This window comes from Triplophysa dalaica, chromosome 2, assembly GCF_015846415.1.
Source record: "Triplophysa dalaica isolate WHDGS20190420 chromosome 2, ASM1584641v1, whole genome shotgun sequence".
NCBI lineage: Eukaryota > Metazoa > Chordata > Actinopteri > Cypriniformes > Nemacheilidae > Triplophysa > Triplophysa dalaica.
This window is the reverse complement of record NC_079543.1, coordinates 18,952,290-18,966,863: the sequence shown is the minus strand read 5'-3', so window position 1 is coordinate 18,966,863 and position 14,574 is coordinate 18,952,290. Positions and strand designations below refer to the sequence as shown.

Genomic DNA, 14,574 nt, shown 5'->3' with positions numbered 1-14,574 from the left:
AGGTGCAGCATACATTAAGAGTTGTTGAAAAATACACTGAACATAAGCACAGAGTCCAATCTGGGACATAAATACAAGCCCCCCACATTTTACATACTTTGCCCAATTAAATTTAAAATTAACTCATTTATAACAATTAAGCTACTTGGAAAAAAAACTTAAGACACATTCTTGTGGTTGAAAAAGGAGTTGGTCTTTATTGACAGATTTTACAGACTAATTTAGTCCTCCTGCTGTTCCACCACTGTGCCCTTCTCGCTGACATAAATCCCATCCAGAAACTTCCGGATGTCCTTCTTCCTCACAGTGGTAGCCTGCTGGATCAGAGCAGCTGATGGAGAGAACACAGAAAGTGTTAAGACAAAAGAGTGCATGGTGATTTTTGTTCGGGGTTGCTCTGAGAATACAATACATGTGTTTAGCAGTACAACACAAACCAGTCATGTAACATGCACACCAAGTCAGTGGTTATAGCTGTGAACTTAGAAAAAGAAGCTTTGTTAGTGTTGTCATGCTTCCAGTACGTGAGTGTGCAATCAACCCTTATAAAGAGGAAATGATGTGAAAGCACAATGAAATACTCGTGATTGAGATGGTGCCCAAGAAGATCCTCCATTGTTTTGGCACTTTCACAAAAATGCTTAATCAAATTTATCAGTGAGCGTGAAAATAAATGGAAAGACAGACAGGTTCAATGACAAAAAGCATGAAAAGTTGGTGCACAGAAGGCGAGGGGCTGGCGGCTCCGGAGCCCGATCGGCGGTCTCGTTCTAACCTCACGTCCACGCTACTCGTCCGACTCCACAACAGTTCCTTTCTCTGACACGTAAATACCATCAAGGAATTTTCTGATATCCTTATTTTTCACTGTCGTGGCCTGCTGGATGAGGGCCGCTGGAAGAAGAAATGCTGGGAAGGTGAGGGATGTGTCTCTCTCAAATGAACACCACACATACATTGCACTCACAGCCAGACTGTCCAACCAATCACACTCCTATGAAAGAACCCAAGTTATACAGCCAAAAGGTAGGACTACCAGACTCAAAAATAGACCTCTGAGTAAACCTCTGTTGAATGGCCATACAACAAGACATTGATTTTCAGGTCTAGTGCAGAATAGGTGCTGGGGATAAAGGTTTAGGCTTTAAAGGGGGATTTGTGGGTTTCAGCACTCAAAATCTTACAGAAAGTTTAGAACCAGGGAGACTTAAGATAAGTCATTAGCATTCACAAGACGCTTAACACCTGAATTTAACTTTAAAGGCACAACAAAAAGGTATCACTCAGTATATTCTACTCGCAAATAAATCAGTTTTTTACTTTGACAATGAAACTTAAAGACAAACACATAAGATTCAGCTAAAAATCCTCACTGGTAGTCATAAGTACACACTGCTTACCTGAGTTTGACACCAGCTCAATATCATTACCCTCCAGGACCAACTCGTCTTTCTGAGCAGCAGACACCGCACACGATACACCTTTAAAAACAAAAATTCCCACATTTCTGTGACTAAAAAACAAGCTGGGATCAAATCCATCATTACAAACGCCAGAACATCACAGCAGCATCAACAAAGAACATTCTCCAGCAGGATTATCAGCTTTTCAGTGGCCTTTACATCTCCATTTGCAGACTATATTTTTCTTATTCTGTGTGGAGGAGACATTTCATCACAGAATGTGCTGATCAAGTGACCATTGTTGAATTTGTGGCACACACAATAGGGATGGGCGATATTATATCGTTTGCAATATACCGGTATAAATTCTACCCATGATAGGAATTAGTCTTCCCACGATATAACAATAAATCCTAGTTGATGATCTCTTTGCGAGACCCATTCACAGCCCATATGCCTATGGCGAAGGACGGACGTGAAGCTGAAAAGAGTTTGCACTAAAAGAGGAGCTCAAACTCTCGTGAAGGATGGCTCTGTAGATGCATCAGAGTTTATGTTTAGGCTCACTTTCGTTTTTAATTTGCTCATTAAGTATTTTGTTGTATTTAGTTTAAGTCTTTATTTAAACATTCATTAGATGGCATGCGCGCGTGCATATTGCACAAATTGTTTAATATGATTTCTTGCCCATTATATACATGACCTCAGCGTCCTGTGCGCAGCTCCCGCCCACATGCTTTCATAAAGACGCAGCACGCACTGTTTACGTTATTTTAAATACGCTTATGAGTGTATGACACCGTAGATTAATCATATATTTTTTATCTGCATTTTCTGTTCTCATGCTGTTGTTCGAGTCCTACAGTTATGTTTCTGTGAATAGAGAAGGTTAACACAGTTCAGGAGAGAGTAAATGACGGCGTGATCCGATCGTTTCCACCCAACACTAGACTATATACAGTTTAGGTATGACATGCGTCTATGGAGTTTTAGTTAAATTTAATTCTTTCCTACAACCTTTTGAATTCGAATGTCAGCATTATATTATACATTTACAAAAAATACTGCAAGTATATATTAGGAGCTTTTTGATTTATGTTTGCGTTTCTGAGGCTCTAGACTGCATGCATCTACCATCACTTCTAGCAAAAAACAGCGATGGAGAATGGTCTTATAGCCATATTGTCATTTGTATCGTTATCGTCATCGTCACAAATACCAGAAAATATTGCAATAAGAGTTTAAGGGCCATATCGCCCATCCCGGACACACAAGCCATGGATTACAAGCACACTGCAGCACCGCATCCATGCCAAATACAATTCAGTTTGTCTGAAAATCAAAATAGTTCAGACATACCTGCTCTCATGCGGACACGGCGGATGTACTTCTCCCCCAAGAAGTTCCTGATCTCCACCAGAGAGCCAGTCTCCTGAATTACCACGTTAATGGGGAAATGGGCATACACAGATCGCATTTTGTATCTGAAACCCTGCAAAATAAAATTAAGTTATCACATAGTAGTCTTGATACATCATGCATGTTTAAATATATGATCAGTTTGTGTGTGTGAAATGCCGTTTACTGACCAGGGTGACACCTTTGATCATGTTCTGAACATGACTGCAAATGGTGCGGACTGTGGCAAGCTCCTTCCTGTTACCCCACCACTTGTCAACACGCAACTGAAACATACATGGATAAACATCTAAGTATACACACATTATCGTTAAAAGCTATGTATTGATTGCAAGCCATTTATTCATGCAAGTGTGTATCGAGGCTGCCTACCTTCTTCTGTTTCTTGCCGAGCAGACTGAGCTCCAGGTTAATGTGATTGAACTCCCGGCGAAGGGTACCACGGGGTCCCTTCACCGTAACTGTGCGGCCCTTGAGGGTCACCTCGACTGTAAGAATAAGATTTATGAAAACTCCATTAAAACATTTAGACCATACACGCGTCTCGGTGCTCAAGACATACACTCCTCAAAGCATGACGTCCGAAGTTTGACATACCGTTGTCGGGGATGTCCACAGTCTGGTTACTGAGAATGGTCTTCATTCTGACAAAAAAAAACCGCAACAGCATTGGTTTCTGAACATTTACTTACTCGGTCATAATTTGCTACTGTTAATAGCAATAAACAACACAGTTGCAGTCTAACGTTACATAAAACCTGCCATTTCTGACTTAGTAAAGGCGTATCAGAAACTACAGTATATGTGTACCTTAAAACGACATTTGGGGCTTTGTTTTCACGCTTTCTTAAGTGTCGAGGCAGGTCTAACTTTAATATTTTAGCAATGAATGAATGACGTGCTTGGTTCGGCCTAAAAGTTACATGCTAACACATAAACACTGATCGGCCGGACTGCGATTATCAAACGTCATCAGATCATTTAACACAAATACAGCCATATATATTTTTATGAACATCTGAACAACCCCATGAGACAAAGGGCAAATTCAAGAGATATGGAATTTGTGCAGATTGCACTTGATTAAAACGCTCAAGAACTGGATGCGCCATGTTCTTACCTCGCCGATAAAGGAGGAAAGGAAGGAGGAAGACGTCATGACGCAAAAGTAACCAATACGTGTTGCGTCATTGTCTGACCCCAAGCATGATCAAACGATTGCCGATCCCTAAGAACTTTACTAAATAATATTTATTTTAAAAACTATTTGTATGGATGTACACGGCCATACACACAGGCTTAATAAAACTGGTATCACGCCCACAGAACAAGTAACAGTTATTTGTCAGTGTTATAAACGTGCCGTGAATGGCAAAGTCCAAGTTAATCGATGTCAGAGTAATTGTTGTCAAAGACAAGCTCTCTGACTCAAGCTGGATCTAAAAGTCATGGCGTTGATTAGCCGAAGTTGTGTTGCTGCGGGTCGATATTCGTCTAATCATTTGTTTTTACAGTCAAAATGTTTTGAAGTGTCACATGTAAGTGATTTCTTGCCATTTATTACCTGTGATTCAGCTAAACACGTTTTTCATTTTGGACTGGTAATACAAGGGTCATTGTCGTAACGTTATATAGCGTCCGCTGGTTAAACACATTTAAATGTGTTTAATGTTCTCGATTCATCGCATGTTTTGGGGTGATGATGTCATATTATGAAATGAAATAGTCCGGCTGATGTTTTCTCATCTTGTGCTGCTGGTCACAGCTTTACTCTAACAGACTGACCACTGCTACCAATGCATCGTCCATACTTGCAGAGAAGAAGAAGGAGATTAAGGAGGATGGGCTCAACCTGCAGGACTTTATTTCTGGAGATCTGTCAGAAAAGAGCAAGTGGGAAGAATACAGGGGCAACCTTAAGAGACAGAAGGGAGAAAGGTAACCTGATTCAAACCACTCACATTCCCTTTTATTTAATGCTCCATAGCACTTTATCAATACCAGTTACGGTTCTGTCCAGACATAACAGACAGTTTGGAATAAACAAAATTATCATGAACTATCTAACAAGAAGTATCCGTTAAGTGCCATGACATGAAAAACATTTACCGTACCACAATATTTTTTTTCTTTCGTATTTATTTGCAACATACAGACAGGTATTACACCTTTTATTGGGTTTAAATGTGTGTAGTGTTTGTATGATATATAAATGAGTTATTTTAAAGTTTACATTTGTATCTTGTAAGACCAGTCCATATATGATTTAGATTTAACCATCTGTGTCTGTATTCTCAGACTAAGGCTACCGCCATGGCTTAAGACGGAGATCCCTATAGGAAAGAACTACAACAAACTGAAAAACACTCTCAGAGAACTAAACCTGCACACTGTGAGTGTGACACAAAACATGTTTGACACAATAATCACTGCTTGATTGTATTTAACATCAATATTGGAACAGGAATGATGCAACTAAAAATGTTCCTAATATTTATGATTTTCTTTGAAGAATTTTTCTTTGCTGCTCTGATTATTTCTTTAAAATGATGTTCACATATTGTGTAAACAGGAAGTGTAAGCAGTTGTTACTATGGTTACAGGTCTGTGAGGAGGCCAGATGTCCTAATATTGGGGAATGCTGGGGTGGAGGAGAGTATGCTACTGCCACAGCGACTATTATGGTGAGTGTTGGTAATACCACAATCACACACAAAATAATGCCAATATCTCAATATTATATACTTTGTACATATAACTTCCCAACCAGATCTTGATTGTTCATCCAAGCTTGATTCTCTTCCCTTAGTTAATGGGTGACACATGTACACGGGGCTGTAGGTTTTGTTCGGTTAAGACAGCAAGACGTCCTCCCCCTCTTGACCCGGATGAGCCATATAACACAGCAAAGGCTATCGCAGCATGGGGACTAGACTATGTAGTGCTCACATCAGTAGACAGAGATGGTGAGAAAACACATAAAACGCAAGCATGCTTTAACCAAAGCTTTCATGCTCTGATCAAGCAAATGCATCATTTTACAGATATTCCTGATGGTGGCGCTGAGCACATGGCAGAGACTGTGTTAAATCTTAAAGAGAGGTCGAGATATTTCTCTGATATTTATGTTTAGGTATGTGTAAAAATGTGTTGGTTTTAAAAATGTTGCTATTCGGTGTCCTAGGAACTCTAATATCCTGGTAGAGTGTTTGACTCCTGATTTTCGTGGCGATCTGGCAGCGGTGGAGAAAGTTGCTTTGTCGGGGCTTGATGTTTATGCTCACAATGTAGAGACGGTCAGAGAGTTGCAGAGGTTGGTGCATTTTATTGTGACTCTGCAATTGCAAAAAACAAAATATGTAATATATTATTAAATCAATGCATTTGGCAGACGCTTTTATCCAAAGAGACTTATATTGCATTATATTATACATTTGTATCGGAGTATGTGCAATCCCTGGGATCGAATCCATGAGTCTTGGCATTGTTGGCGCCGTGCTCTAACCCCTGAGCTACAGGAAAGCTTATGATCAAACGTTTTTAGTTGGATCTATAATAAATGGCATATTCGACAGGATATCTTGTTGATCTAACAATTATGGTGTAGTAAGCTGTATCCAATGAGAGGAGGGAATGGATCTTAGTATCTTCCATTTTTGGAGTAGTTATAGCTTCTATCATTTAAAGTAGTAGTTCACTATAAAATTTCATGATTTCAAACCCATCTCAAACAACCCGTATGTGTTTTTATTTATTCTGTCGAAACAAATTGAAGCTTTTGCGGAAGGCTTTCCAGGGTTCTTATCCATATAATGGACTTAATGGACTTATAATGGCTGTTGGTTAAGGTCCAAATTTCAGTTTTATCGCGGCCTCAAAAGGCTCTAAACGACAAACTACAATGAATAAGAGTTTTGTCTAACAAACTGATTAGTCATTTTCCAATAAAACTTTAAAATGATGTACATTTTAAACAAAAATATATGGCTTGCTCTGCCTTGGAGTGCCACCATGTATGGCGTTCATGACCTCACTTACTACGTAATCACGCTGGAAAGGTAATGCGTGACGTGACATGCGCGGAAGTTCCGACCCAGTTTTTACGAGTGTGGAGAAAGAAGTTCTTCGATGTTAATTGACAAGTTATGTGTCTTTGTGCAAGATTATTGTTTTAAATGGCAGTTTGTGTGCATATCACAGATGTTTGAATATTTTGAAATCTATGTCACACGTAACCTTTCCAATGTGAATGTGTAATACGAAATACTCGGAACCAGTGCAAGCCGTGTATTTATGTTTAAAAATTCTTTCAAAGTTTGCATGAAAAAAAAAAACTTTGGACCTTAAACAACAGCCCCCTGTTGAAGTCCATTATATGGAGAAGAACTTTCCTGAAAAGCTTTCCTTATAAGTCTCAATTTATTTTCGACAGAAGAAATAAACACACAAACGGATTGTATTTTTTATATAGGTAAGCTAATTATCATGAAATTTTAAAGTGAACTACTCCTACCAAACAAATCTCATCTCCTCCCTTCACTGCCATAGTAGGGAAAATAAATAGGGGGAGTCAATGGGAGATGAGATCTGCTTGGTTACTAACATTCTTTCAAATATCTTCCTGTGATGTTTACATACAGTTACCACCAGATGGCAGTAATATTGCCCAGTGAAGACCACATGGAGGCCTATACAAACTTCCAAAGAGGCCTCAAAATAGCTTGACAGGGATAGTTGTGCCCACATGTAAATTCTTTCATCATTTACTCATTCTCACATCATTCAAAACCTTTCAAAAAAGTTTTCTCTTAGTTATTTTGAAGTATGTTTAACAAAATATATTTAGACTTCCATTTTATGGATGCAAACCCACTGAAATCGTTCTCAAAATATCTCCTTTTGTGTTCAGCATAGAAAACTTTTATACACATATTTTGGACAACATAATGGTTTATAAATAATGGTGACAGAATTTTTCTTTTTATGTGAACTATGATTAATTTTTTTTAAAAGCTAAGAGACCTAATTTGCAGATCTTGATCTATAATCTTCAGGTTTGTACGTGATCCCCGTGCAAATATCAACCAATCATTGAGCGTATTACGACATGCCAAAAAGGTGAAACCCAGTGTGCTCACCAAGACTTCCATTATGCTTGGACTGGGAGAGACAGACCAACAGATACATGCCACATTGAAAGGTAAAGTGCGTTAACACTAATTTATACCAGAATTGGAGAACTGGAGAATATTTATGAGTAAATTTCTATGAATAAGTCAGAAATTGAGCAATTGTTGTTGTTGTTGTTTGCAGAATTGAGGGATTCAGGAGTGGACTGTTTAACACTGGGACAGTACATGCAGCCAACCAAACGCCATCTTAAGGTATAACAACACTACATGATCATAAGGAAGCTTATAAGGAGTAATGATAATAAGGAAACGCAACCTTAGTCTTTGAAATAAATATAATTGTTTCAGGTGGACAGAAATTTTGAATTGTACATTCACATGCATATGCTGCATTTACAAAGCTGACATACTTTCCGTCTTTTACTTGAAGGCATCAGACTGATTGTGTTTGTCTGTTTGAAGGTGGAAGAATATGTTACTCCTGAGAAGTTTGCACACTGGGAGAAAGTTGGTCAGGAGATGGGCTTCGTCTACACAGCCAGCGGGCCGCTTGTGCGTTCCTCTTACAAAGCAGGTAATAACTGTAGAAGTGTCTATTTATAATGTCTGTGAACCTTAAGAACTGCAACATTATTATTTGTTTTAACATTTTGTGTGGTTTTTACTTATTTCTTAGGAGAGTTCTTCTTGAAGAACCTACTGAAAAAGAGGAAGACTGAGATGGCAGCAGAGTAATTGATAGTGTTAACTCTGTAAAGTTTAAAATGAAACGCTTTTTGTTGACAGTAAAGAACTTCTAGAACTTCATAAACGTACACATGGTCAAGATTTAAAAATGGAAGAATTTTTGTGATACCACTTGATATAGGAAAGAGAGATTCTGGGAAGCATTGAACGTTCATTTTGTCCTTACAGCACAATAAAATGCTTGAGAGATTTAAGAGTTGTGTCCACATCAATGTTCTTAATGCAGATATTAAACCCCTACATTAATGTTATTAGATTATTTAAGAAGAAATTGTTTAAATAAATGCTTGAATGATTTAGAAATTAAATTCTAAAAACAAATGATGTATAATGTATGTTTATCTTTTAACTGATATAAACTGGCTATCAAATTAAACTTTTCTTGTCAAAAATATATATATTAATTGTGCATGTTTGTTTTTATTTCAACCATGGTTGTTTTTACTGATGAAATGAAGTTACAATCCTTCTTTTTGTTGGTCCATATTTATTTAAGAAATCAGTTCAGTTCTGTGAGCATTGTACATAACCATTACAAATCTGTACAGTACATGTTTTATAAAAGCTAAAACTGAGATTCTACATTAACATACACAGCCATACAATGTATATAGAAATGAATGATTGAATGATTGGTGACTTCATAAGTAACTTGCCCAATACAATCACAAACTGAATTCACAGTGAATATACAGCTGTTTGAATTCTGCCACTTGATCCCGATATAAAAGTTCCATGTCCTTGTGCCAAAAATTCAAAAACGTGATTCTGTTATTTAAACCAATAACACTGACAATTTAACATGTAAACAATACTGCACTACTAAATAGTTGTGTGGCATCAAACAGATCAGTTCTGTGTGCAGGTAATACCTCTAAAACACAAAAAATGTTTACAATTGTGGTCTAAAATAAACGATTACATGTTTAAAAGATGACATAACTGTCTGCATTCACAGACAAAACAGCCATGAGAGAGAAGCCAGTCACGTAAAAACATTCCAAACACCAGTCAGATTAATAAACCTACACACGGCATGTGCATGACTCAAGACAGAAGTGTCTGGGGTCACACATTTGTTTTCTCAGCAAATTATTTTAATCAGTGTACAATGCACATGCAGGTGTGTGCATAAGTGCGTGTTGGTGTCTTATGCTTTGGGTTTTTTGCAGGGCGGTTCGAGACGCGGCACTCCTCCGGAGGGCGTGAAAGGAATCCGGGTGGTCACCTTCTTTCCAATAGTCTCGATCTACACAAACCAAAAACACACCGTTGTCACTATGTAAATGTACAAACAAATAGAGGGTGTCGAGAAAGTGCCCCCATACACACTTTGGAACACACAAACGTGAATCATAGACAGACCTGAAAGCCGAGGTTCTGGAGTTGGACATGCAGGTGGTCCAGGACTCGTCTACCGTCAAAGATAGATGCAGGTTTAAGCATCTTGTGATATATTTTCTCATAGTCCAGATCCTGAAAACAAACAACGTTTTGTAATACTTCATTAAAAGTACATTGGTATAACCTTGTTTTGGTGCCATAACAATGCCAAAGTATTGTTTGAAGTTGTAGTATCACGATTTCATTTGATCCTGAATACAGTGTGTGTGTTTACCTTAAACATGTCCCACTCAGTGCAGATGACCAGTGCGTGTGCGCTTTCACATGCCTCATACGGGTCATTTGTCACAGTTACCAGATCAGATACTGCAAAGAGTGTTATCAAATTAGACAAGACATAAAGACAAATGATACTTTGCATTCTGCCCTACATCAGATTCAGCATGACACAGCACTCACACAATCGCACGAGTCTCTCCCATCATACACAAAAACATGAATCTATAGGTAAAGAACCTAAAACACACCTCTCTCAGGGTTGTCTCCAGATATGCTGGGTTGAGACAGGTCCTGCATTATCTGCTCCTTCAGCACTTTAGGGTCATAAATATGCAGCTTGGCTCCTTCGTCCATTAGATACTTAGAGATGTAGATGCTGGATGACTCCCTGAAATACACATAGGATGGATTTACATCATATTTTAAATGTATGTTCAATTTCAATTGTTGCACACACTATTATTCTAACATATTTTTATATTAAATGTTACTTTCATGCTGGTTTTAATGGAGGTAGTAAAGCAGCAAAGTCATGCTTCACAACAAAGGGACAGAGCATGGCATTCTCATCCAACTCTGGATAAAGGCCATGGGTGTGTGTGGTGTGGTAACAAAACTTAAAACATGAGTGTGCAAGCTTTTTTTCAAACAAAGTTGATGATTTACTCAACCTCTGAGGTCTTGCTTTTGAGTGATGTGTGTGTTTGTAGGTGAAAGAGCCATTTTTGCAATGTCATGAATGAGTTGTAATAGAAATTTGATTATTGACTGGGTCAAAGTGTGTCCGCATGTACCTTGTATCTCCTGTATCCTTTTTAAAAGAAAAGCCTAACAGGGCGATTTTCTTTCCTGTAACGGTGTTGAACAGGCAGTCAATGATTCGACACGCGAATCTCTTTCTCTGATATTCGTTCATGTCAATAACCTACACGTGCAGAAGAAAGTTAAGGGTGAAACAATGATATTGCATTTTTGTAGCACACAGCATATTCATTTGTGTCACAATATGTCTACTATGCTTTGTGTTTTTATAAGATTGTAAACAAAACTACATTTTCAATAACAAAACAATTCTGCCATCATTTACTTATCTTCTTTCGCAGAACTGAATTACTTTTTATTCATGAAACAAAAAAATCCCGCAGAAGTGTCTAAGCAATGTTTTCCATACAATGACAGTAAATGGTGACCACTGTTCCATTTAAACTGCAGCTTGAACCTTTTGCTGAACATATTTTTGGAACAAGGGTAAATGATGACGATTTGAATATTTGGATGTTGATTACCAAACAACAGTGGAACCCACAGACTTCGATTTTATCGACACAACCAATGAGAAGTCAATGGACGCCACAGTTTTTTGGTTAACCAGCACTCTTCAAAATTATATCTTTTATGTTCTGCCAAAGAAAGTCATGGGTTTGAGATGACAAGAAAGTAAATGATGACAGAATTCTTTTGGTTGAACTTACACCATAAATTAAAATTTCTTTGAATATATGCAGACGCAAAAGAAATAAAATAAAACATTTTGGTCTGTTCCCAACCAAAACTACTACCTTTGAAGTATATGAATAATTACCTGTTGCCAATATGAAGCAACTTCTGGAAGATTTAACGCTTCACATAGATATACCAAATTCAACACATCCTTCTGAAAACAACTTCCCCCGAAACCTGACACAGAAAAACAACTATTTAAAGCAACAACTAATCCAAAATTCTCATCTAAAAATCTAAAAGAATAAGAGACTGACCCACGCTGGCTTTAAGGAATTTGCTTCCAATTCGTTGATCCATGCCGATGGCTTTTGCCACCTCCTCAACATCAGCACCAGTAGATTCACACAGAGCAGAGATGGAGTTTATGCTACTGATTCGCTGGGCTAGGAACGCATTTGCCGCCTAACACACAGATAAACACACACGTTTTTGAAATGTCACAACCCATATTATTAAATAATGGTTCATCTTTCTTAACTTTACACACATACTTTCTATAAACACTCTCACCAGTTTGGAAAGCTCTGAGGACCAGGTGTTGGTGGTAATGATGCGGGACTTGGGGACCCAGTTTTCATAAACTGCAGAGAGAGCACTGATGGCCCTTTGACCTTCTGGAGTCTCGTCTCCACCAATCAGGACACGATCTGGTTCCTTCAGGTCCTTCACTGCCGTTCCCTCTGCGAGGAACTCTGGGTTGGAGAGAACCTGCAATCATGGCCATAAATATTGAAGAGAAGAAAGATCAATAACAGCAGAACGTTTAAAAAACATTACATAAACATTCACTAACAACCACACACCTGTAAATTGAGACTGGGTTTCGTGTTCGCATCAAATATCCTGCGGATGCTCTCAGCTGCACGAACCGGTACTGTGCTCTTCTCAGTAACGATTTTATAGCCGTCCGACACCTCCACGATTCTCCGCGCACACGCCTCAATAAATTTCAGGTCGGCAGCACGACCCTTGCCCATACCGTATGTCTTAGTAGGTGTGTTTACCTAAGAGAGAGATCGATCTTTTAAAACATTATAATTTCATATTATATAAAAAGACCTACAAATCTTATGGGATTGCATTTTTAATTTCATGTTTAACACGGACTCGTAAAATATGTTCTTGTACTCACAGAAATGAAGACCAAATCCGCCTGTTTAATAGCAGAATCAATGTCGGTGGAAAAGAAGAGGTTTTTCCCACGACATGACAGCACCACCTCATTCAGACCCGGCTACAAAAAAAAGACCACATTCATGACTCATGATGTAACAGACGGACTTCATCAAAATACCACTTCTAATTATTGTAATTTCTAATTGCATTAAGGCTTACATTATAAGTGCTTAACTGTCAATCCATTTTGAAAAAAATGTAATCGACACAGATGTCATGTTATTTATTTTGGCATAGGCCTTTTCACAACACCACCTGTTTAAAAGCAATTTAACAGAAGATCAAACTGTAGTGTCTGAATTTTCCAACTGAGCTAGTCAAGATGATTCCTTATATGTCTTTACCTCATAGATGGGCAGTGTGTCAGAGTTCCAGGCTTTGATCCGGGACTCATTCACATCCACCACTGTGACTGATATTTCAGGACACATGCTGGCAATTACACTACATGTTGGCCCACCGACATATCCGGCTCCTATACAGCAAATCTTCTTAATCTGCACCATCTTCATAGGCAAAAGAAAGTCAAACCCATCAGATCAGTAAAATTAGATGTACACAGATGAAGAAAGAATGAAGGAAAAGCTGTCTACAGTCTGTAAGCAAAATGCTCTGAGGACAGTTCATCGCCTTCGGCGGGGTTCCAGGGGCTCACGGGGAGGTAAGGGGGTCCAGAGTAAGGTATCATATTACTTGCCACCTGGGGCATTAAGGGTACAGTTTTTGACTGTGCTCTTTATCCAACCAAACCCAATCATTTATCACTATTAATAGCAACCAGATACACGTTAAAGAAAAAAAAAACTGTCGATCCGTTTTCTGATGATAGCTTTAATTCTGTAGTGTTACTTATACTGTTGATGTTCTCATGTACAAAATCTATTTCTGACAAGTTTCTTTTTCTTCACCTTTTCACTTTTACAAACAAACTGTCAATTTTATGCCAAAAGGAGAACAGAGCTTAGAACTTGTGAGCAGTTCCGATCAATATTTTATCTATATCGAGACTCACAGCCAGAAACTTTTCATTCAATTCACTTATAAAATATACAATACACAGAAGCTTCCATAACTGTAAAAACAGACTTACCTCGTCTCACAGTAAAGTTTTGAGTTAACAGTCTGAGTGATTCAGTGCAGTGTGCATGTAAGGATCCTCTATAAGTGATGACTTGTTCCCGAATGAATATAACTATTATATACTCGACACAAACTCAAAGACACATTCATTTACTCACTCATACACGCCCCCCCCCCCCACCGGGCGGGGAAAGCAACGTAAACACTTCTGAGAAGGGCGGGGACAGACGTATGCTTCCGGGTTGAGGAATGTCTTCAAAATAAGAGTTTAATGTAACTAATTAAGCGAAATAATTTATTCGAATGTGGTTTAAAAACAATGTAATACTTGATTAGATAAAAACCTTACTTTGGAATATACAGCGTACTTTTAGCATGTCAATAAACATCCTTTGACATTTCAATAGGACTTTCCGTTTGACATGGATGTCTGTACAGTGAAACTCTTTGGGTGGATAAACGCAATCGCTTCACTTTCTGTGAGACGTAAT

At 38.3% G+C, this 14,574-nt stretch overlaps 3 protein-coding genes across 4 annotated transcripts; 1 reads left to right on the top strand and 2 right to left on the bottom strand.

The window, feature by feature from the left end:
• Positions 1-168: 168 nt before the first annotated feature.
• On the bottom strand, positions 169-3,575 carry rpl9 (ribosomal protein L9). Of its 2 annotated transcripts, XM_056738611.1 has the most exons (7): positions 3,420-3,575; positions 3,195-3,310; positions 2,993-3,088; positions 2,763-2,895; positions 1,401-1,481; positions 776-894; positions 169-331 (listed from the first exon to the last, which is right to left on the bottom strand). In XM_056738611.1, the coding sequence occupies exons 1-6, from the start codon at positions 3,490-3,492 to the stop codon at positions 788-790; spliced, it is 606 nt and encodes a 201-aa protein (XP_056594589.1). In that variant the 5' UTR covers positions 3,493-3,575; the 3' UTR covers positions 169-331; positions 776-787. The 2 variants fall into 2 exon arrangements, with proteins under 2 accessions (XP_056594589.1, XP_056594579.1); XM_056738601.1 differs by lacking the exon at positions 776-894.
• A 651-nt stretch (positions 3,576-4,226) lies between these two features.
• Positions 4,227-9,095, top strand: lias (lipoic acid synthetase). The gene is made up of 11 exons (XM_056730767.1): positions 4,227-4,360; positions 4,588-4,760; positions 5,121-5,214; positions 5,426-5,506; positions 5,632-5,788; positions 5,867-5,924; positions 6,007-6,135; positions 7,877-8,022; positions 8,136-8,206; positions 8,417-8,528; positions 8,631-9,095. The coding sequence occupies exons 1-11, from the start codon at positions 4,271-4,273 to the stop codon at positions 8,687-8,689; spliced, it is 1,170 nt and encodes a 389-aa protein (XP_056586745.1). The 5' UTR covers positions 4,227-4,270; the 3' UTR covers positions 8,690-9,095.
• Positions 9,096-9,168: 73 nt separating this feature from the next.
• On the bottom strand, positions 9,169-14,253 carry ugdh (UDP-glucose 6-dehydrogenase). The gene is made up of 12 exons (XM_056729485.1): positions 14,094-14,253; positions 13,348-13,509; positions 12,960-13,061; positions 12,631-12,831; positions 12,338-12,535; positions 12,082-12,229; positions 11,907-12,001; positions 11,119-11,249; positions 10,573-10,712; positions 10,320-10,411; positions 10,067-10,177; positions 9,169-9,950 (listed from the first exon to the last, which is right to left on the bottom strand). The coding sequence occupies exons 2-12, from the start codon at positions 13,507-13,509 to the stop codon at positions 9,852-9,854; spliced, it is 1,479 nt and encodes a 492-aa protein (XP_056585463.1). The 5' UTR covers positions 14,094-14,253; the 3' UTR covers positions 9,169-9,851.
• Between the last annotated feature and the right edge of the window lie 321 nt (positions 14,254-14,574).

Bases quoted from the DNA above. Each gene is read 5' to 3' on its own strand.
- lias (XM_056730767.1), top strand. From the start codon at position 4,271: ATGGCGTTGATTAGCCGAAGTTGTGTTGCTGCGGGTCGATATTCGTCT. The intron at 4,361-4,587 runs GTAAGTGATTTC...TGCTGGTCACAG, and splicing joins AATGTTTTGAAGTGTCACAT to CTTTACTCTAACAGACTGAC. The intron at 6,136-7,876 runs GTTGGTGCATTT...TATAATCTTCAG, and splicing joins ACGGTCAGAGAGTTGCAGAG to GTTTGTACGTGATCCCCGTG.
- ugdh (XM_056729485.1), bottom strand. From the start codon at position 13,509: ATGGTGCAGATTAAGAAGATTTGCTGTATAGGAGCCGGATATGTCGGT. The intron at 11,250-11,906 runs GTAATTATTCAT...CTGCACGTGTAG, and splicing joins TTGCTTCATATTGGCAACAG to GTTATTGACATGAACGAATA. The intron at 9,951-10,066 runs GTCTGTCTATGA...TGGTTTGTGTAG, and splicing joins TCCAGAACCTCGGCTTTCAG to ATCGAGACTATTGGAAAGAA.
- rpl9 (XM_056738601.1), bottom strand. From the start codon at position 3,492: ATGCTGTTGCGGTTTTTTTTTGTCAGAATGAAGACCATTCTCAGTAAC. The intron at 3,089-3,194 runs GTAGGCAGCCTC...TGTATGTTTCAG, and splicing joins TCGGCAAGAAACAGAAGAAG to TTGCGTGTTGACAAGTGGTG. The intron at 2,896-2,992 runs GTCAGTAAACGG...TTTATTTTGCAG, and splicing joins TGATCAAAGGTGTCACCCTG to GGTTTCAGATACAAAATGCG.